We start from the raw sequence: 23726 nt of genomic DNA, 5'->3' as shown, positions 1-23726 counted from the left end.
TCAGTCATTCCAGTGCTAACCTCTAACCCTTAATAGTGGGCTAAAACAAGATCCTACATCTGAAGCTTGTCAAAGGGTGGCAGTTGATTTCAAAAAATAATTCCTATGTTGTCACATTTCAAGACAGTCATGTGGTTCCTGGGACTGCTGATCCTGGTTACATTTTTTGGCCACTACCACAGTTATACATGAAGTACATCTGCTGCCAAATCCGGTTGGGCCCACACAGAACAGCAGCTTCTTCATCTGCCAGGAAATCCAACACGCCCTCCTAAGCTTCACAATGTCAGTCATTTGCTGGAAAGACTGAAGGGTGACTTTGCAAAAACAATGGCTTCGATATTTAGCATTTAGAGTCATGAAAGAAAAGCAAATCTCTGTCCCCTTTTTCCTAATGCTACAAAACATCTGCATGTTTTTAAGGAAAGCCATCGTGTAGTTATACAGCTAGGTCTTTGACCCTGGAGACACCTCGTTTGAGTTTCCCTTCCCAGGGGTCCTTTATATAAGTCATCAGCAGGTGATCGATAGTGTGCTCTCCGAGTGAAGGCTTCCAGGGTCCATAGTCACGGCCAGTGCTCTGTTAGGAAATTCACCTCATGTCTCCTTGTAACTTCAAGCACTTGTTGGCCTTAGTGCTGCCCTTGGGAACTTCATGGAGTAAGTCTAATTTCTCCTATGAGCTATAATCAGCAAATATTTAAACAATTTGAATAAAGCTAACACATTCTCCTGAAGTCTCCTCTTTAACCAAGCCAAAAAATCTCCACTGGCTCTACAGCACAAGTTTTTCTTCCTCGATTCATAAATAAATCTCAAATTTTCCATAAGTTCATCATACCTTCATGTCCATTCTTCACAAAAATAACTCCAACAAATATATCTTGATGCCTATGAAGGGCTCTTCTCACATGGCCTGTCAGTGAGCCATGATTCTAGACAGTCTCCCCCGAGAGCGCAACTGCGAGAGTCTGACCCAAATGTCTCCCCAAGAAGAAAAAGAGCAAGTTCTTGCCCCGCTGATGGTCCCTAGCACATGGCATTTGTGATTTAGAAATGAAAGATGCATGCCATATGAAGCAGAGGTAAACGTGGACAGTTCTTGCTTTATTAAGTATGTCTATTTTAGCAATAGTAAACTTAGTTTTCTTGTTACAAGATTGAGGACACTTTAAAACATAAATATAAATTAAAGAATTAAAACTGAGTGAATAGGAACTGCCAAGAAACTTTGTGGAATGTTAAAGACCCTTCCGAGCATTGTCCTTCAGGTCTCTGGATCACACTTCTGAGCCCCTTCTCCCTCCTGTACAACCATTACGCTTCAGACGTCATGGGAACCTCTTCATGAGTGTGTGTGTGAAGCCCGACACCTCTTCTGAACCCTGGAGCCCTGATCCTTCCCCTTCTTTGGTCTATTTGGATATGGAGCTCATCAGAATCAATACGCAATGCATGTGTTCCCATAGAGAGCCTCCTGAGACATCATGTACTCCAGCCTAAAATATTATTAAAGGTCTCAGGTCACTTTGAGCAGGGGTGTCAAACTCATTTTCACCAGGGGCCACTGGCCTCGAGGTTGCCTTAAAAGGGCCAAAATAATTTTAGGACTGTATAAATGTAACTACTACTTAACTGTTAAGGAGTTGGAAATTACATTTGGCCCTTTGAAGGCAACCACGAGGCTGATGTGGGCCCAGTGAAAATGAGTCTGACACCCCTGACTTAGAATGTTAGTCCCTTTCTCAATCCTCTACGTTAAAAATTCTGTATTATTAGAATTTTTAAAAGGTAAAATTTTTAAAAGGTAAAATTATGTCACAAACTGATGTCAAAGATTTTAGTGAACTCCCTAATAAATGAGGGAACCGGGAAGATGTTACAATGGACTCGGAAGACAACCTAAGGGGCAAAGACATATATAGGCATCTGTTTAGGAATGGATACGAAACTGATCAACAGGCCAGTAATCAATTGCATTAGACAATCTGCATTTCAACAGACAAGAATTATTTGCACTATCAGGTTTTTAAAACAACTTTCAAATTGGCTAAATAGCTCAAAGACGGTGAAAAGTGGAGATCACTCTGCAGAGTGCCACAGAGAGAATTTTCAGTAATCCCCTCCCCCCGCCCATTTTAATATGATTACCATGTAGCAGAATAAGAGATGCATGACTAGTACTTCCTGGCTGAGGAGAACACAATCTCTGAATGTGTAACGTGGGAGCCAAGCTGTATGACAAACACTGCTCCAGGCTCCCCACACCTAAGTTGCCCAATTGCTCAGGCCTGCCCAAAGCTCTTGCTCAAGAACACCTACCCCATCCTGACCATTTTACTCCAATTCTGCCTCTTTCCGTTGCCTTGTCTAGGCTGTGTGAATCACTGAGCCTCTGGCTCGAAACCATGAGACCACTCCACTCTATCCGCCTTACACGTGCAGCTGCACCTGGTCCTCCATCCCACCCAGAAACTTGCTGGGCAAATCACTGGAGTACCTCTAAGACTTCTTGCACTGCTCATAAAACAAAACAAAACAAATCAAAAGCTGTGAGCTCAGTGAGTTTAGACCCAAGCCCCATGCCCTCCGACCTCCAGCTAGAAAATAAGCTAAACTTGATCACTGTTGCCTAATAGTTTGGTCTGAAGCCAGATGCCATTTAAAAGTAGCACTTAGCATAACTTGGGAGCAATATTAACACTATACTTCTGAACATAGGGTGTCTCAAGGGTGGGATAGGAACAGAAACCTTCTGTCATCACACTCAAAATTCACAGCGCTGAACTGAATCTAAAGTCATTTGCTCTCCTTTTCATCCATTTACTCACCCAATAAACATTTATTGAGTTTTTTAATGGCCTAGGCACTGTTCTAGGTGTTAGAATACATAAATATCAATAAAAGAACAAAGTTCCCTGCTTTCCTTGTTAGTGATCCATGAATATGAGACATGAGACATGAGAATATGTTTCCAAACTTGAGCACTGGGAGTTTCTTACAAGATCACAAACTTATTCTGACAATAGGTTCTCAGTCTTTGCAAGTACAGCTACAACAAACTGTGCTCATTTATAGACTTTACTCCCTCTTCTCATCTTGATACAAAGAAATAGTCAAGTATTAGTAACTTGTGCATTTTTATTGAATGTCAATCTTTATCAACATAGCTTCAAAATAAAAATCAAGTGTAAATATTTCTAAGCTCTACTGGGAAAAGTGCTTTGAAACATTTCTTTGATAGAGTGAAATTGTTGCATTATTTATTTTTCTTATTGTCACAAACTTTATTTACACTGGTACAAATCATCAAAAATTTCTGAACGACCTGAAATGAAACAGAGCACACTGAAAAGCCAGCCTGCACTGCAGTTCTCAACCAGCTATCACTTTTGTTCTCCCCTGAACAACACACCCCAGAAAGGCAAGAAAAGAGTGCTGCTTCAAAGGCACCTAGTCTCTTGATGGGGAACAGCAGCAATGAAACAAAGAGACAAGTAACAATAAGACTTCAAGAGTGTAAGGAAATCAACTGCATTTCTGAAACAGCTCAGGGGTCCGTCTGTTCCAATGGCCTCTCCTTTCCCAAAAAGGCCTTGGCCGGCTTTACAGACTTGAAATCCTAAAAGTCATATGCCATAGGATCCTGGGGGGAAATGCATCACATGTTCTGATATGTCTAAAAAACAGTCAACAATCCTTACCTAGAACTAAAAGCTGAGACTTTACATCACTTCCCCAACTATAAGACATTTGTTTTGTTTATTAACAAGTCATTCTTTGGCAGAGTGCTTCACAGCATGGAATATAACTGGAGCCTACAAATCTCAATCCGTATGATTCCAACATCTGAAGCCAATTTTAGATGACAATTCCCCCTCATTTTCATGGCAAAGAAAAAGAAACATTCTCCAATTACTATTTTCAGAAATGATACAAGCCCACATCCCCCTGTTGCCTATGACACAAACGTATACAGAGACATAAAACAAATTACTTCTATGTAGCTTGTTAAGAGCCAAGTCTTGGGTCCACATGTCACTGTGGAGTGCTACAACCCTAGGTACAATTTGGACCAGCTGGTTGGTAAATATACATGTTTGGACACACATCACTTCCCTTATGCAGGGTGGAAATCCAATCAGTGGTGTCAATGGCCTTTGATGCCTCACATCTTGCTACCAGATTTGCTGCTACCAGACCAGCCTTTCGGAATGCCATAAAGCAGGTTTTGATGTTCTGAAACCTGCTCTTGGGAAAACAATCAAAGTGTGTTTATGATTTGCAATATAATGCTTAACACGAGGCTATAAAGGGAAGACTTTGGAAAACAGTAATTAAACTAAGAAGAGAATTGGGGGAAACAGTAAGCCTACAAAGGCATATTCCATTCACGGAAGCATTTTCAGGATGACTGGAAAATGCTATGCCAGGGCTAATTGTGCCCCAGAAGGAGAGTCACAATCATATTCCTGACTTTAAGCATCACTGACTCTGTGGCATACTACTGAATCAATGACAGCATCTTTGGCAAAAGAAAATAAAGAAGAAAAGCATCAGTTGGAAGATGCCCCTATTTCAGTTATGTTTAAATGTGAGGACATGCGAAAGTACAGCTTAGAAACTGAGGAAACATCTACGTTTGGGGATAGAAATGTTGTTCTGTACTGCAATGATGAACAAGAGAATTTAAGACCCTGTAATTTGGAGTCAGTATTCTTTGGTGGACTTTGTACTAGGTTCCTAAAGTATAAGGAATTTGGAGAAGCCTAAATTAGAGGTATGAGCAGCACCTTCTAACTTACACTGGAAGCTCAAAGCTTCTTCATGCTTTGTGTGGGTGGGGGGAGCAAGGGTTCGGTGAAACTTTGAAATGTACCAAGCATAACATGAATCCAACAGTATTAAGTGTGCTAAAGCTACTAGTGAAAGAATAAATAAATATGCGTATAAATTGTTCTGGAGTGTTTACTGTGCTGTACATCCCCAGGGGTCCATTGGGCTGGTGATAACGAGACCAGGCAGCTACTTCTGGATTCTCAGATATGAGATATAGTGAGATCCCCTTCCACCAGAGACACAGCTCTCTCTCAGGAGAGCGCTCACTCACTGTGCAGTTCTGCACCGGTAGGTGCAGAATGCTGGAAGTGAAATGGAGTTGTGCCTACGTGCTCAATCCACACAGGCAAGGCGCTCAAAGGGCCCCATGCAGTTGCAATTGGAACCTTGGTTCCACAATAGCACTGCTGACAAGTACTCTGTGGGAAAGATTGGGAGCTCCTAAAAAGGCTGTCATGTACTCCTACCTCTGCAATCAACACACAATAGAAGGTGTCCTGTGCCAGAGCTGTCAAAACGAACCTGCCTAAGAGTTAAGATTGGGAAGCCAAAGACAGCTGCTTTGTGTCAGCGGAACACCACTACCCTCGTAAGGGCTTCCATTGAAATCCAGAGCTCCAAGTCTCTGACGGGAGCCTAAGCAAGCGTGTTCTCCCCATAGTGCAGCACCAGGGGGGGCATGAGTGACAAACACAGTGTGGAAGCTGTGGGAGTTGCTTTCCTAGCCTCTGTTCCAGAGGAGGAAATAGAGCTCCACAGGACACGCCACTCCCACGCTCTCCACGACTCCACATTAACGGGTTTGTCCAACAAGAAATTATCTTACTTTCTCTCAGCTGTACATTGCTTACTTATCTTTATTGTTGTTTGAATGATTATAAGTGAACACAAACATGGGGTCATTCTCTCCACTCTCTTCCAGCCCGGTGTTCCCTATTTACAAAGAAAGCAAAGTCCTGGATAAAGGGCTAACACAATGAAGAAATGCGAGTATAAGGAAACACTGAAGAGAGATGGCATCCACAAAGCAGATACATAGTCACTGCTTCTACAGTGCTCTAAAGAACAAAACTGAGTACTTCTAGACCGAAGAATCAATAATCCCCAAATCCAAAAGTTGACTTGTACATAGCCACTAGCTCAGAATTTAGGCCTGGGGACTAGACAGCCAGTGGCACATCTCAATTTCTCAATATTTGAAGGAGTCAAGGAGTGTAAGAAAGAGGTTTTCCCAACTTTTATAAGGAGATGCTGGAGATAAAGATGCTGTGGTTAGAGGAGGAGAAAGAAACCAAGGAGAAAGAGACCAGTTGTGTGATTTCCAGACACAGCTAATCTCCTTTGTTTGCCCACATGAGCTGATTCTGCACCTGCCCCTTAGTCACCCATTAGGGAAGTGGTGAATGCCTCAGAGGAGCCTCCTGCGCTTGATGATCAGTCAAGAGCCTGCGAGATGGAAACGCAATTTGCCTGGGGCTGGAACTGAGGGTATAAAGAGAGCTAGAGAAGAGGAAGGGTGAACCATACACAGAGCAGTTTTCTTCGCAGTCAGTGAAACCACATAAATACAGTGCTAGGTGAATTGTCCATTTTTTTGTACTTCTAACATTTTGTACTTTTGTATGGCTTGATGGGTATTTGAATGGAATGATTTTCACTTTTTAAATATTGGGTTTTCCTTTTTTAAATGAACACCTTCTATTCCAGTAATTTTTTACTTCAATTAGATTTGCTAAGACATATGGGGGAAAATGGAAGAAATTTATTCACAGTTTTCTGGTACCTGAAACATTCAAACTTACGTAAAGTGATTGATCAGGGCAAGGAGGACTAATTATCTCCCCTCAGACAGCACTAGCCTCTCAGACAATTGGCAACTAATTCACTGGCAACTACAACCACTTTGGAGGCAATTAAAGGTGAAATGTTCATACCAAACAACCCAGTAATTAGGTGCATACCAAACAACCCAGTAATTAGGTGTCTAGCTATCTATCCTAGAGACATTTTTGAACACACGCAATATTTTTTAATAAAAAATTGGAGCCCTGGCTGGTGTGGCTCAGTGGATTGGGTGCCAGCCTGAGAACCAAAGGGTCACCAGTTTGATTCCTAGTCAGGGCATATGCCTGAGCTGCAGGCTGAGTCCCTGGTTGGGGACATGCAAAAGGCAACCACACATCAGTGTTTCTCTCCCTCTCTTTCTCCCTCCCTAACCCTCTGTCTAAAAATGAATAAATAAAATCTTAAAAAAAATTGGAAGTATTATCCAAAGGGGGATAAAATAATTAAACTGTGGCATTTTCATGTAATGCAATATTATTAATTGCAGTTAAAATGAAAAAAAAAAAACACATACATTTGTTTATGAATTTAAATGTGAAGAGTAAAGTCATAAATATGTGGATGAGGAAAGAAAAACACACCACCTTCAGAACAGAAGACACCAGTGGGATTCAACCATATGTTTTATGTCTTTAAAAAACCCAAGATGAAAAGATAAAATGTTGGCATTTGTTAAATGTGGGTGCATATTATATTCTGCACATTTTTGTACATTGAAAATCTCACAAAAATAAAATTATAAACCAGGAAATAATAATTTATCCCATAACTTGAGGTTTGTTAGTTTTATGGGTTTTTTATTTTTTAAAGAAATTTTAGAAAGTGCCAATTTATTGGAACCCAGAATGTCTGCTCTGGTAACTAGGTTTAAGATTTCCATCAATAACAGTATCTGCAAGTGTGCTGAAACTTTCTTTTATAATCTCAGCATTGAAGTTTTGCTTTGTTAGCTTAACTTCGGAAATCACATAGCTAGGTTTATTACTGAATTTTAATGCCGCAACTCTGAACAAATTTTGTTGCTGAACAGGGCACTTGTAAATCTGGCTCACTTCAACCTAGTAAGTTACTTATTTCTGAAAACTGACTTGTTTAATGAAATCTCTTAATGTTGTGTCCTTTCACTAGCAATATTTCAAGCCCGAAAAACCCCAACAGAAGACTCCAGAAGGTGTCTACAATATTTTTTATTTGGTCACTTGTCCACACACCAAAGAAGAAAGATGGGTATGTTTTGGTTCATTCTATGGGCAAGTTGGTTTACTGCTCCTTCATTACTGAAGCTGGGCACTGAGAGTCAACATTTATGAAAATACATTCTGGACAAGGCAGGGGTGGCAAGTAGGTATGGCTGGAATGACAGAATTGGTAACACTGGGGAAAAATTCCCTTAACTGCTGTTATTGAACAAAGTAATGGCAGGAGGAGGAGGCAAAGAAACACTCATGAATCAACTGCCCTTATTGGAATACAACTTCAATTTAAAGGCTGCTAGAGGCAGAGAATCCTTAAATTTTGTACTCCAAATCCAAAATTTGGTGCTCGTTTCAGTAGCATTTCTTTTGTAGTAAAAATAAAATAAGGAAATTAAATGAATCACTAGCTTTGAGATTATCCTACTTAGTGGGAAAGGGTAACGAGAAACTCGGATTCAGTGGATTTCTCCGTAGAAACTAAGGAAATCTCATTAGACCCCAAATCACCATGTTCTCACAATTACTGCTTAAACCAGAAATTATATTGAAACACTCTGGGTGGTTTACAGATTTACCTTTCTTTTAATGCATCCGGGCAGGAGTAGAAAAAGAGAGAAAGAAAAAGGTTCCACAAGCTAGGCAAAAAAAGAGGGGGAAAAAAAGCCAGGGTTGTCTTGACAACACAAACACTGGTTGCATTTTAAATAATACTTATTTTTCCTCCTAATTTCAATAGAAATATGTAGTAGCTTTCTAATGCTCCAGTGGGCTAGGCTGAACGAAACCCTTCCTTGTGGGTGTCCGGGTGAGACAAGGGCGAGTCTCTCATGGCAGACGAGGGCGGAAGCCAGGTGGCCGCCATTTTCCGGGGCACCCACGCAGTCCCCCAAGCGGGCGCCCCTTATCCGTGCAGAGCGACCCGCCGGTCTGCAATTGTCTCTCCTTTCCCTGGATCCTCCTCGTCTTCGGGATGGGGAGAGTGCGTGCCTCCATGCGTGCCTCCATGCGTGCGTGCGTGCGCGCGCGCGCAGCGAATGCCGTGACTACGGCTCAGGCTGCCGCAGGACACCCACAGGAGAGACAAAGCAACGAGAGCTGACAAAGGCTTCTGTTGGTCCTCGTGGGCTCCAGCCTGTCCGCGGACATGAAGCTCCAGCGCTCCGTGTAAAGACAAGAGCTGTCTAGAGTGCTGAGCCGGCTTCCAGGACTGCCAAAGGGCAGATCCCTCTCGTGTGTGTGTGTGTGTGTGTGTGTGTGTGTCCAGTCCTGCTGCTTCTCTGACTGAAACTTCATTGATACAAAATATGGGGTATGCATTTTCTTTTTTACAATCAGGAAAACAATATTCCTAGGTAGGAGGGAGAACTAAGCACTGTGGAAAGTTTATACCAAGAAGAATATAAATCACAATAAATCAGCCACAACAGACAAACACCATGTTTGTTTGCTTCCTTCGTATGTACTCTTTTTGCAAACTTTTGATCATACCGGTAACAGTTTTGTGTATTTTTCTTCATCTTGTTATTACATGCTGAGCAGTTTCCCATGTGATTAAAATTATTCTGAAAATAAGACGTTTCAGTGGCTGCAGATGCTGTTATGGTTGTGCACTGTAATACAACCACCCTCCTTCAGGTTGTTTACAATCCTTGGCTGTCAGAGACAACACTGGAAAGAACACTGCACACGGTTCTTTACCTCTAACTCTCACCACGTCTGTGGGATCAACTGGAAGAGGAAGGTTTCAGGATCTGGATACATACTATCAAATGGTTTTGGTCACCATCTTCAGGTCAGTCAGCATCTCATGTTTAGGACAACGTTCAAAATATTTATCAACACTACAGCATGGACATCAATGAATTGGAACCAATGATGCAATATGGGCACAGGGTCCGGGAGTCCCCTGTTGTGCCATACTAGGAGTTAACCCTTGAGTCGGGGAGGGGTCAGACTGTCAGTGTGGTTTTACTGGGAGGGTTTGAGGCAGCTGCCTTTTACCATCTGAAAGTTGATAATATTTCATCAGATACTATAGCTCCACTGGGGTATAATCAGTGAACATCAGCTTGTGTTGAAGTTTCTACCTTTCTCTTCTGCAGGCTGAATAAACCTCAGTTATTTCAGTCTCCACTCCCCCCAATCCCGGTGTCTTTATTTTTCCAAAGTTCAAGCCTCTTTATAGATTTCCTAACAAGCCCTACAAATTGCATTTAGTCAAGATCAGATTAGGCCAACAGTCTAAATTTGGCCCTTTAAGCACTGGCAAAAGCAACAAAGAACAAAGTACAAATCAAGAGGGAAAGTATACAGTGCGTGCAAACATAGCTCCACCGTTGGAAAAGGAGCTGGTTTCTAGATGATGGGATAAAAGCAGGACATCAGCTCTTTCACTGGAGTAACCACTGGACAGGTCAGAGTGGTGAAGAAACTCATCTCAGTCACATACATACACCCCCAGATCCTTGGTGGCTTTCTGCCCACAGCCTGTCTCCTTACCCTATAACAGTGCTTATGACAAGACCTGGCAGTTGCTTGATTTTATCTGCTTCTCCTACCAGGACCTCCTACTCCAGGAAAATTGACTTGCTGGTTTGATCATCCTCAGAACCTTGCCAAGAGTCTGCCCCAGAGAAGGGGCCCAATACACATCAGGTGATTTCCATACCAACCTGCCCTTCACCAATTCATTGTTTCATTAAGTTAAGTTCCCTGATACTCATAGCTTGTTATTTCTTACTATTTCCATCTGGGATTATATACAAATCCTCATCTCTCAGAGCCAAGAAATAGGTAGATGAGGCAGAGAGTTTCAGAGACACGGAGCCTGGAAATGCCCATTATCCTCCAACTCCTGTGCCTCCCTCGTCTAGTCTTTAGAGAAATAAAGAGGGAAAGACAGCCCAATCCTACTTCCAATCATTATTCCTGCGCTTTCTTCAACTTCTTCAAATTAGGAGCACAAATGCCAACTGGAATCCATTATCAGGGTGAGAACTCAATAGTAGGAGACCAAACAAGGTACTTCTCAACAAGTCTAGAAATCGTGTTACCGAAATCTAGTTTCCCCCCAATTACTGCTTCTCTCTCCCAAATCTTGACATCTAGCAAAGTGGGCACTGAAAATCCCAAGCTTACTCTAATTATTCAAACAACTGCAGTAAAGAAAGAAGACGATGTCTAACCTGTCCTTCCTTTCAAATCTCTCAGGTTGAATGCCCACCCATTCATGCTCCTCCTCCCCACAGACCCACAGCAGCTTCTCATTAGGGTACTGGGAACAACTAGAGGATTACCGTACCATCTTTCTTTCCCAGCTCATTTGTTTGACAGTTGTGTGGAAAACTGATGATTCCTTTTGTCTTTAATTCCACCACTTTAGCACGTGTTCCTTTAAATCTGTGTTTTGATTAAACCACTCCGTCCAGGTGTCCCAAATGCAGGAGGGCCTCAACTCTTAAGGAACTGAAAGAAGTGTATCCTGATGACCATACACAATGCAAACTTGATCTGTGTGTGTGTTTGGTAAAAGGAGAATTCCTTTCTGGGGAGAGGAGGGGGGAGGTGATCCAATTAGAATCCACACTTTTCCTAGATGTCTTCAGAATCAGTACACTGTGCAAATCACAACAGCTGAACTGCAGCCAGGCTAGGCAAGATTCTGGAATAATTTAAACTAGAGTCAAACACAAACTCAACAGCAGAGTAAAAATTTACCTTTTCCCAAGTAAACCTCAAAAGATACAGAAATGTAATGTGCACACTACAAAACCTTGTACTTAAGTCTTGGCTTTAGAGATCAGATATGAAAGGAGCAAAAATTAGGTCCTGATCTTTGCCTTTATATCTGATGTCACTACAGCTAACAGTGTCTAGCCCCATTCACTCACTTTGCAAACTCTGAAGCTCAAGGAGGGGGAAAAGTGTGTTCTGGACACTGCTAAGGACTGGTTAAGTGACACGACTATTACAATTGCTCGGGTGAAGAGCTGCAATTAAAGGGGGTTCCTGCCTGTGCTGATAAGATTGCTGTGGCCATAATGCAGTGGATATACCATTTTGTTTTCTCCTCTCTGAAGACCTACTCCTCACTTTTCCCAGGGTTTAAAAATCATGTTAACAATAAGCAAATACAGCATGGCCAGATGCCTTTCGTGGTCAGATGGTTCATTGTTTAAAAAGCTTCAGTTTAAAATCCAAAAGATTGTTAACAGATGCAGTTTCTGGCTGGAGACCGGGAAAAACCTCACTTAAACAAAAGAGTATGTTGTGATTGGAACTAAAAAGGGAATTACCTTTTAAGATAAGAACCACAAACATTTCCTATTTGAAAATACTCCCCCCCACCCCCGCCTGGCCCCACCAACAAATCTTTTTGGGGGACCTTTCATGAAAATTAAAAAACTTGACAGTAGGTTGCTGTGTATGACAAACCGTGGCTGACCAACTGGTCCAGCCATTTCTACAGATTTGTTTGGACTTTCAACAAGGCCATAGCATCCATCTCCTGCTCTCCCCCAGATTACTCAATTAGGCAAAATTCCAATTAGTTCTTTCCAATTCTTTTAGCCCCAGAAATACTTCTGCTGCTTTCATTTTGGCTCTGGTTTGAAATAGGTTTTCAACCAGAGCCTTAGAGAAGTTTGAGAAATGAACACAGAGCTTGATAAGCAGATAGCCACTGCTGGGACTCTAGTCACTGTGGGATGGAAAAGAGCCACTTGGCTGAGAAAGACCTGGCCCCATTTTTAGTTCCCAGTCCTGTGCACTTTTAAACAGAAAGCCTGCTTTTCACCTACTCATGTGCCTGTTTCTGTTGGCTTTTGTGGGCCCTTACCCTGTGACTTCACTATGTGTGAGAATGTCTGCAATGCCCTGGGTTCTGACCTTGAAAGATGGGAGATCTGAAGGAGCCATAGGTAGGTAGCTTTCCCTCAGCCTTTGGCCGGGCTTGCTAGTGGCAAGCCTTATTCAAAAAGGCTACACAAGAGATGGTTTAAGGAAAATAATCCATTCTCAGTATTGAGGAGAGCCACCATGGCTCCATTCTAAGACGGTCAACCCGTCACTTAGAAGATCATATTCTCAGAAGAGAGGTAAACATCATGCCCTTTCTGTGCTCAGGTGTTTGTGTTCTCTTATTCATTGCATTATCTCCCAATTTATTGACAGCTCAAAAAGGTCAGTTTCAGCCCTGGCTGGATAGCTCCATTGGTTAGAGCATCACCCCAATACAACAAGGTTGTGGGTTCGGTCCCCAGTCAGGGCACACATAAGAATCAACCAATGATGCATAAATAAGTGGAACAACAAACCCATGTTTCTCTCTCTCTCTCTCTCATCAATAAAGAAAAAAAGGTCAGTTTCAGACCAAAGGCATAGCATGTAGTTTCAGATGTCTGAGAAGCTCTGATCAAGAAAATCCTTGGCACAGCCACCATCCATTTTAAAGTGAAGTAGATCTATAAGCCCATGGGACTCCCCAAAGAGTTCAAGTGGCTGTCCCCCACTGCTATGCCACTGCTAAGTCACACGAGAAACCCAAGCTGCTGGAATGAAGCTAGTTGAACTGTATTCTCAAAGATCTGTGCAATCTGGCCAGGTACTCACAGGAAGGGGCCATCCATCAAGAAATGGGATTTTGAGCCAGTGGCCACATCCATATCCAGCCTCCTACATGTGCACAAGAGACAAGGCTTGCAAGGGGATTTGATAGGCCTGGAAATTGAAAAATGAGCAGCAGCTGCGAGCCCTAGGTCATTACTATTCTCTAGGGTTTGCCTTTTCTAATCTAAGGGGCAGTAGTTTCCATGATTAACTTTCAATTGCTGTCAGGGGTGTAATAAAATCTGGGAACGAAGAAAACTTTCCCCTCGGTAAGCTGCTCCCATTTTCCTGCCCTTTCTTTCCTCCGGTGCGTACTTCAATCCCCACTTCATATTGCTTCCTAATTTTGAGGGAAAAAAATCTGTTCTCGGATGAGCCAAAACAGACAATGTCCTCTGTGTACACAGGCTCTTGAGGACTTTTCTCTCTCAGTTCTAGGGGCCAAGAGCACATGGAAAGTTCCCTTGCTTCCAAAGGCCTTACAATACCATTACTTGCAGAACTGAGCACATTATATTTTATTTTAAAATTCTCTCCTGGTGTATTATATCTTCTTCCTGGGTCATGGCAATCAGTCCAATGAAAGAGAAGTTTCCTGGTTGGTGAGATGTGTACAAAAAGAATGGGAAAAGAGGACACATTCACTCACAAACACACCTTCCTGGTTATGACTGGGTCAGGAACCCTTAAGACAGCAACTGATCTGATCTGATAGCGGCTTGAAGACCATATTGAGAAGTTACAGCCGGACGCATCTCTCAGCAAGGGCCCCGGGAACCAAACCGCACACAGAGTTTTATCAATGGTAACTGCTCAGGTAGAAAATTAAATGTGCTTCAAATTGTTGACAGGTCAGTACGACAGTGATGATAACTTAGTGGTTCACTCATCAGACATTCATTTCAAAGTATCGGAAGCTGGAGTTACAGAGATGAGGAAAACATGGCGCCTCACCCCCAGAGGCATGGAGTCTGGCTGGAGAGGGGCACAAGCAGGCTCACGCAGGAGAAGGCTCCTGGGAGGGTGGCACGCCAGGTACTCAAGGCAGCAAAGAGGGAACAGAGGAACTGAGAGACAGCCATGTGGCAAACGGAGGCCCCGAAATGCATACAAGTCAGCTAAGAAAAGGCTTCCCTGATAGAGACTGTGTCTTGAAAAGATACTGGACTGCTGTAGTTTGTTCTTGCTTCCCTGGGACAAAAGTGAGCAATCGGAGTGTCTACTGCCTGGTGGAGAGAGGTAACATCTCTCCCAGGTGCTAGCCTGCGCTACCCGTTAGCTCCAGCTTGATTCAAATCTCTGTTGGAACAGAAGGGAAGGGAAAGTGTCTGAATATGGCCATGAGCAGGACTGGTTCCAGAAATGGGATGGGATTAGTCTAAGAATTTGCCACCAGGTTTAAAAGACAGAAGACTGAACTCGATTGCTGGAGACACAGTTCATAGGGTGATGCTCTGCAATAAGAGCTTTAGTGTTTCTGCTGCCAATACCATCCTCCCCTTCTATGAAGGTAACAGAACACCCAGCTTTTAAGTGGGGGTGGCCACCTAGATACATTAAGTGTTCCTTGCAATGAGGTATGGATATTTGCTAACGGTGGGATGTGAGGGGGAATTCAGATACATTAAGTGTTCCTTGCAATGAGGTATGGATATTTGCTAACGGTGGGATGTGAGGGGGAATTCAGATGTATAATTCCCCGTACGTGCCCCTTAGAGTGGAGGTGGGGAGGTTCTGCCTTCTTTCCCTTTCCTCCACCCTTAATTTGAGATGTGAAATGGTTGGAGAGCCACCGTGAGGACAAGGCCTTAGAGATGGTGAAATGGAAAGTTGTTAGAAGGCGTTCACAGAGGACTGTGACCTCACAGTACTAGCCCTAACCTACCTATACATAAACTTTTACATAAAGAAGAGCAAGGCAGGGCGAGGAGACTTTGATCACTGTGTAAGTCAATGTTACTTTTGGGTCTCAGTTGTACAGGATTATGAGTAACGGTTACAGGTACAAGGTGGGGTGGGGGTGTCTAGTGAAATGTTGATAAAAACAACATCCAAGGAGTCAACACTTTGCCGAAGGCAGCACCAAGGCCACAGCAGGACGGTTCAGTCTTGTTTGTATATTACAGACAGCTGTCTGAATTCTGGTGGTGACATGGGCAAGCAAAGGGAATCAAAACTGATAATCTCCCAGTTAGCCACGTATGCAATAGATACCTTACCTTTTTCTTGCTACAGTATATCTGCCACTTCTTCTCAGCTGGAAGTGCAAACATGGCTTCCCTGTGTTTGTCTGTGAGATCAAGTTCATCCTGAGAAGAAAAATAATAATTAGTATTTGATAGATTATCTGTTATTCCAGTAGAGGAAGTTATCAGCATCATCAGTGAGAGAAAAAAAAAAACACCAACACATATTTACATGAACTCAGAAAAGACCAAGAAGCTACATTAAGGTGTACATTTCCACCACCAAGAAAGCACATCCCTCACGTGGGGCCTGGCACTGAGCGCAGCAGGGAGGCGAGGCCCTGCACTTGCTGAAGGGTGTGGGGAAGCGGGCTGAGCACAGACAGGTTATCCTGAGTTACATGCACTGCTGCAGAGGGTCCATTGATCAGTGCACCCCATCAAAGCTCAAGTTTGAATGGATTAATCATATTACAGATCAGAGCTTGCTAGGGATGGCTCCACAAACACTGAATATCAGGCTGAGGCCTGAAGGACTTGGACGTGATCAGAGGAGCGGAGGAACAGAATCACAGGCTGGGATATGGTCACAGACTTGGTGCATTTGGGGGTGCGGACCAGCTTGGCTGAAGCACTGGGATTATGAAAAGCATCATCACATAAAAGCTTTGAGAAGCAGAGTGACTAGTTCGTAGAAAGTCTTAAATACCAGACTAAGCAGTTAGTTGTCTTCACCAAGGAGATCCAATGAAGGTTCTGAGTAGTGGAGTGACAATTTTCATCGCCATCAACTCCACTGATATTTATTCACACTTCATGTGCCAAGCATCGTACAGCCATTTTCTCATTTAGTTCTCATAACAACCCTAAGAGTTCCATTCCTTGTTACCTACTCCTTGTAATAAGAATCCCTGTTTAACACAGCTGGGGGAAATTTAGGCAGAAGATTGGGTGAGTGACTTGCTCAACACCACACACCTGGCAAATGATGGGCTGGACTCCAGAGCCCAGACTCTTGGTCTCTCAGACCAGTGTCTGGAAGCATAAATTTTACAGTGGTGTGCAGCTTAGATTGGAGACTATGGGAAGGGAATTTACAAACATCCATAATTAATGAGTAACAACAAACAGATCATGAATATACAGTACTTAGAGGAGAGTTCTTGGCATTTAACAACTCCATCCATGGTTGGTAGTATTATTGGCCCATTACTGGAGCATTGGGCTCGTATTTATCCCTACAGGGAAAGTTATCTAGTTGAGGGCAGTGGATTACTGGGTGTAAGATTTATAAAAAGATGCTATAAGTTAATGCACAGTTATGTTTAGATTCCTGAGAAGTATAAACAAGTCCTCTCTCTGAATGCCTTTGGTGTATATCTGCAATTCTGCCATTTGTGGTTCCTGACTTTCTATCTCAAACTCTTACCTCCACCTAGTCATCAGGTCCCGTTATTTCTGCCTTGAAAAGTCTCGTGATTTTTCCCTTTGTTTCATTTCCAGTGAAACCACCCAAACTTATGCCCTAATAACCTCTCCCTTGGCTTCTGGCAATAGCCTCCACATGTTCCTCCTTGCCCTTCCACTCCTTCCCACAGCAGGGCCAGAATTCATTAAGGAGTGAATTCTCAAACTTGAGCAAGCATCAGAATCACCGAGAGGACTCCTCACATCACTGATCACCCAGTGTATAGGACTGAGCAGGTGGGAGGAAGTGTAGGAATTTCCATTTCCATTAGGTTTCCGAGTGTTGCCGATGCTGCTGGTCTGGGGACTGCAGAGCGCCTGTGCTGTTTTGAGCTCCCGCTTCAAAGACCTTCATTCACCCCTCATTACCTACAAAATGAATTACACATCCCTCAGCCTGCCTTGAAGGTCTTCCATGTATAACTCTGACCGACTTTGCCAGGCTCATTCTCCTTATCCCCTGAAGTCCTGTCTCGTTAACACCCATACCACCAGGGCCTGGCCACTCAGGGCCTGATACATGCTGGCTTCCTGGGTAAATACTTAATCTCATTAAACTTTTACTTCCTCAGCTCTAGGATGGGCATATCATTTCTCTTGCAGGGCTACTGTGAGGATTAGCAACATCAACTAAGCAGGGAGTAATGCCTGACAAGGGGTGGAGGTGGGGAGGGCTGGCAAACTGTACAGTTGTTATTCCTCAGCTTTTAAACAGAAATCTTCTTTAAGAACAAAGGTAAACAGTTAAGTCAGGAAAACCTACCCACATACTATTACATCTTAACCACAAAAAAGCTAGTTAAGAATGTCAACAATGAATAACCTGGGAAAGAATGATATTTACAGAAAGTTCCATTATAGGAAACATGCTAAAAATGTTTAAATTTTGGCATGCAACTATTATATATGTGAAGTAATTATTTTTCTTCCTTCCTTTCTTTTTTAATTTCCTGTAAGTCACACCTGCTTTCACCTATTGACGAATGGGGAAAGTAATGGTGACATAAATCACTTCCAAACAATTAGGATTTCATGGGGTTTGGCGGGGGGGGGGGGGGGGGGGGGTTGTGCGAGTCAGTTATCCAAACAGCTTGGTAACATGGTGCTTAGTTTGGGAAAAGGATTGTGATTTGTAGGAAAGTGAACAGTGTTACTAACATTGCATCTTTTACTATACTGTGGTACTGTGTTTTTGCTAACTGAGCTTGAGATGTGAAGAAATGTGAATGCTAAAACCTAAAAATTCACAGCAAAGGGTATTAATGTTACCATATTTTGCTGTTAGAGGCAGAGAACTTCTGTGTCTTCTGCCGAGACACAGAAATGACCAATTTTGAATTGAGAGAATTCAGTTGGACAAGGATTTAGGGGCAGATGGTTTTATGAAAGAAGTGAATTTCCATAAAATAAATTAAAAATTGCTATTGGGTCTCTGGATATAATTTTAGATTACAGTAAAAAAAAAAGGGAAGGAAGGAATGAATGGATACTGATAATAGTAACGGCTAGCAATTAGTGAGCACAATTCTGTGTGCTTAGTGTTAGTGTTTTATGTGAGTTAATTTAGTCTATCCTCACAACAATCCCATAAGCGGATAATATTACTGCATTTTCCAGGAAACTGAATTCAGAGAGATTAAATAGCTTGCTCAAGGTAACAAAGGTGGAAGAGAAACTTGAGTCTAGACTGTCTGGTTACAGAGCCCACATTCTTAACCACTAGCCTGTTCATTCTACTGATCATTCAACAGGTAGGTAGGATCATGACACTGAGGCAAATATGAAAACACATGCAGTCTGTTAGTAGAAAGGAGGGTTTTGGTGTCAGACATCCCTCAGTTCCAGGTCTGGGTCTTCTGGCTTATGCAAACTTGAACAAGTGAATTAACCTCTGACTTTCAATTTCCTCACCTGAAAAATGAGAGTGACAATATATGTCTGATAGTATCGCAAAGATTCAGTCGTGCAACCAAAAAGTATTTTTTAAATATTTTATTTATTTATTTTTAGAGAGGGGGAAGGCGAAAGAGAGAGAGGGGGAGAAATATTGATGTGTGAGAGGAATACTGATTGGTTACTTCTTGTGTGCCCCCAACAGGGGATCTGGTCCGCAACCCAGGCATGTGCCCTGACTGAGAATCAAACTACAACTTTTCAGTCCGCAGGACGGCACTCAATCCACTGAGCCATACTACCTGGGCCCAGAAAATTGTTTTGAGTGACTACTAAGCATCAGGCATTGTGCTAGGTATAGAGGACAAAAAGGTATCACAGAGCTCCTATTCTTGAGCAGGTGGAAAGGAAGTCAATAATCACATGATGCTCACACAGGAAGCTTCAAGAGCCCACTTGTCGTGGGGAAAGGTGGGTTAGTGAAGACTGCCCCTGGGAAGTGAAGTGAGATCTGAGAGATAGCTAGGAATTAAATAGTTTAAACAACAACAATAACAACAACAACAACAACAACAACAACAACAACAAGAAAAGCACTACAGACAGTAAACAGCAGCCTTGAAGGCCACTATCAACTTTGGTCTTTATCCTAAGAGCAATCAGAGGTCACTGGCAGATTCTGAGCAGGAGACTGACATAGATTAAATTAGATAACTGGGAGTGCCTAGGCACTGTGCCCAGGGTGTAATAAGACCTCCACCCCTCCATTCCAAAACTGTCTCTGCTCTGACTCATTCCATTTTAATAATATGGCTGAGTCAGGCATGCAAGACTCGAAGAGATTATCACAGCCTTAGAGATCAATCAACACTTACTTGCTGTCCTACCCACTCCAGGACCAAGGCCAGACATTGTAAAGAACACAAAGATGAATAACAGACCCTGATTTTATGGAATTTAGAATGTAGTCAGGAAGACAAGATGATAGAAGGCTTTAGCGGTACCCTTTCTTTTCAGGATAAAGCCCAAATTTCCTAGCTGGTGGGTTGAGACCGTTTATGACGTGGCCTTTGCCAACCTGCCCTCCCTCCCCTCCTCCTCCGACAGCAGCCTCGTTTCAGGACTTCTGATCACGTGTCCACTTGCTTCGGGGGCTGGCAATTAATGCCAAGATAAAGGGAACAAATATTCTGCCACAATACCTTAGACTTGAATGGCCTGGCTCCATTCATTGGCCACCAAGTTTTTTTTTCATTATTGGATATTTTTAAAAGTTGATTCAAGGAAAATGGCTTAGCGAGTGTTGAAAGGAGAAATTTTATTAAGCATCATTCCTCTCCACAGAAAGTTCAAGTTTCTGAAAAACCAACAAACAAAACCCTTCTTCTTGGAGAGGATAGTAATTATATTGTTATAAAATTATTTATAATATCTTAGAGGAAAGATATTAATTATATATGTATTTTATTAAAACAAAAGGACCTTTAAGAGATGCCCAGCTGTGGGAACTAAAGTTCTGGGGTTCATCCCTATCAAAGCATATTATCAAGCCCTACTTCTAAAAGGTTCTGTACTGAGAAATCTCACCAGCCCTATGCTCTGGAGTAGGCAGGCAGCTCTACTGAGAAATCTACATAAATCAGAAAACAATTGGTACAGTACAAATAAATCTAAGGAAATGGATTGATTTGCTAGATAAAGCAAGGGAAGGAATTTTGAAATAATGTACAATAAGGGTCTTGAAGGAGTTGAAAAAGCTCTGTGAACTAAATGGAAGTGAGGGATTATTTATAAAACCTCCAAAGCAATATTAAATGCATTCATTGTTTGAAAATCTACCAAATCAATAGATTTCTGTGAGTCAACAATTAAGTTTCCAGCTAACGAGAGAAATCTCTAATACAGGAAATTCAGGATTTCTATCCTAATGAGTTAAGCTAATTCTTTACACACACACTAATACCTTCACAGAGAGACAGGAGGAGCATGTGATTAATGCTGGGGGAACGGAGAAGGAGGAAACCGAGGAGAGGGAGAAGCTAAGGCAGGCCTCCGCCGTCACCTGACAATCAACTCATTGTTCAGTGTGTGTTTGTGTTTTTGGTTGTTTGAGCTGTGTGTAGATCTGTGTGTGTGTGTGTGTGATTTTTTAATGGCCCTTGACCATCTATCTGACTGAATGTACAGAGCTCACAGAATCTCTAACCATATCATTACTCAGACAAGGCTAACTTTTTTCCTTCACATTAAATATAACAAGTATTTGCCCACAGCAAACAAGCCTGCTTCAATTCACCCATCCTCACCTGACCCACATGCCAAAGTTTTCCCACAGGCCCAGCGAGCTTCACATACACCCAACACTATTAGCAACGCCTGCCTTCTCTGGATTCCACCCTCTCTGTCATTAACCCTGTCCTCCCATCCTACAACTCAACACTGCCAGAAATAAGTCAAACCTTCAGAGGGGCAAGTCACCAGACCTTCAGTCATGTGGCATGGTGACAACTACACCACCACGAGGAAAGGACATGCAAGGCAGATGGTGGGCTTACAGGTGGTGCTTTGGCAGTATGGAGAAAATGTACTATTGGGCCGTGACAATTCTTTAAGTTTATGAACATCTATCCCCACCACAGCAAATGACTGTCACATCCAAGAGTCATGAACTGCCAACGCAGCTCTTAAAATTTAACCACAATGACCCTGAGAACAGTATTTTATCTTCCCAGTGATCGTTTGGAATTTGAAAGTTAAATAAGATTTTTGTCATATTAAACAGAGGTACACTCTGAATTATTAGCTGCTCCTAAACAGTCAGGAAAGACATAAATGGAAAACAACAGAGTTTTACATTTCAAAAGGGATGTGTACACCCAGAAAACAAACCTTAAAGGTGTTTAGCCTGTAAGATTTCTGCCAGCATTCTTAGTCATTTCACAAAATGCCACAACATGACTCACTACCACCTACACAGCAATGCTGTGTCTGACAGACCTGTCTTCCTTCAGTGTATAAAAATAAGACTTGAGGAATCCTACAGGCAGAGGCTGACTAGTAGAAATAATTTTGGGTTTCTTACTACCAATGGTTGAGTGTTTTACACTATTTCCCTTCCAGCCTTTAATAGTAGGCAATGCAAACTATCCACATTCTGCTAGACAAAGTCTGCTGCTAATTGTAGGCTTCTCATTTAGCTTCTTTGTGTTATTTCAACTAGAAACTCATTAAATGAACTTCAACTTTTAATTAGTCTGTATCACCAGCAGTTTTCCAATAATTTAAAATAAACAGCTCTCTTCTAAATATGTGTTAAAATCATCTTCCCGTGTCTATCCAGCTGCCCCAATTTCCAGTTTTTACACCTGCAGTTCAATCTAGTATAACTTCTGTTGACAAGGCTTAATTGAGAAAAAGTCTAAGCCGAGTTTTCCTAATTGAATGGAGGGACGTTGTCTCCGGGGACACAGAAGCAGCTGTAAGGTGACAGACGAGAAACGCGCGGGTGGGCAACCGTGAAGCCCGGAGCCACACATGTCTCCCTCTCTCAGTGATACCAGCACTGCTCTCGTCAGCCCTTCCCACACCTGCTCACAGCATTCCCTCCAGAGACTTGTTTGGCAGCTTAGGTGACATTTTTAAGTTTTAATTGGGTCACAAGACATCTAGTGCAATGAGCCTTTCCCACATTGCATCTATTTATTTTCTCATGTAGTATCTGGTAGAGAGACTTGTTAAGGACAGAAAATATTTCTTAAACATTAGCACACTTATCCTTTTAATCTGCTACCCTTCATGCCAGCCACTTTGTTGTTCCCATTGTAACTGACCTCCAAGTGAAGAGCAAAGAGAATGACATCAGGTGATGGGGTGCAGAATGAGTGCAAGGCCTAGCCCAAATCTGTCACTACTACTTCGAGAATAATCCAAAATACAAACCCAGCTGCTGAAACATTCAGCAGCCATTCATTCATACACGCATGCATTCACTCACATCTTACTGAGCACCGCCTGTGCTATCCTGCAGTAATCAGTTATTCACCCAGGCCATAAGCATTTACTGAGCACCTACCCTGGGAGAGGCGATGCTCCAGGCCCTGGGAATCCTGAGGGTAGAAGAGCCAGATACAATGTCTGTGTGCGATTCTACTCACTGAAGGTGCGAGGGTGCACATTCATAGTGGATTTAACATAATGAGTGCCCCTACGGAAACGAGCTCAAAGTGTCTGATTGTTTAGAAGACCAAAGGACAGCTTACTTTTCCTTCTATATGCAAGAAATGCCCCTCTTTCCTGAAAACAACATATATATTCATATAAATATTCATATTCTGAGTGAGCTTGCATTCATTTGGTTTAGTTTAGTTCTTAAATATTACACTGTGTGATGAAATAAACAACTAGCAGCTGTAGGATGTTTATAGTGGATTTATTTAATATTGGGCAAGAGGGGAAAAAGTATCTTTTTCAGGAACCTGGAGCTCCTATAATACCCATGAAGAAACAGTTTTAAATTCCAGAGGAATTCTGGGAATTGAAGGTGGGGGAGGAAAGGATTTGAAGTGCAGCAAATAAAAATATTTGAGGAAAGTTTAGAACTAAAACATACCATCCACATATTGGGCATTTACCTTCCACAGGCCAAGCAGCATATATTTTGTAAAAGCAAATGATGTTTTAGATGTTTAAATGA

At 42.3% G+C, this 23726-nt stretch overlaps 1 protein-coding gene across 4 annotated transcripts in view; it reads right to left on the bottom strand.

The window, feature by feature from the left end:
* DAAM1 (dishevelled associated activator of morphogenesis 1) overlaps positions 1–23726 on the bottom strand; it is a 155598-nt gene that overhangs the window by 58388 nt on the left and 73484 nt on the right. For all 4 annotated transcript variants that reach the window (XM_028505472.2, XM_036010486.1, XM_028505473.2 and 1 more), the window contains one exon: positions 15707–15796. In XM_028505472.2, the coding sequence (XP_028361273.1) occupies positions 15707–15796 (90 nt within the window). The remainder of the gene's footprint in view (positions 1–15706; positions 15797–23726) is intronic.

The sequence above is a fragment of the Phyllostomus discolor genome, chromosome 1, assembly GCF_004126475.2.
Source record: "Phyllostomus discolor isolate MPI-MPIP mPhyDis1 chromosome 1, mPhyDis1.pri.v3, whole genome shotgun sequence".
Lineage (NCBI taxonomy): Eukaryota > Metazoa > Chordata > Mammalia > Chiroptera > Phyllostomidae > Phyllostomus > Phyllostomus discolor.
Note: the sequence above shows the minus strand (reverse complement) of the source record. Positions and strands in the feature narration are given on the sequence as shown.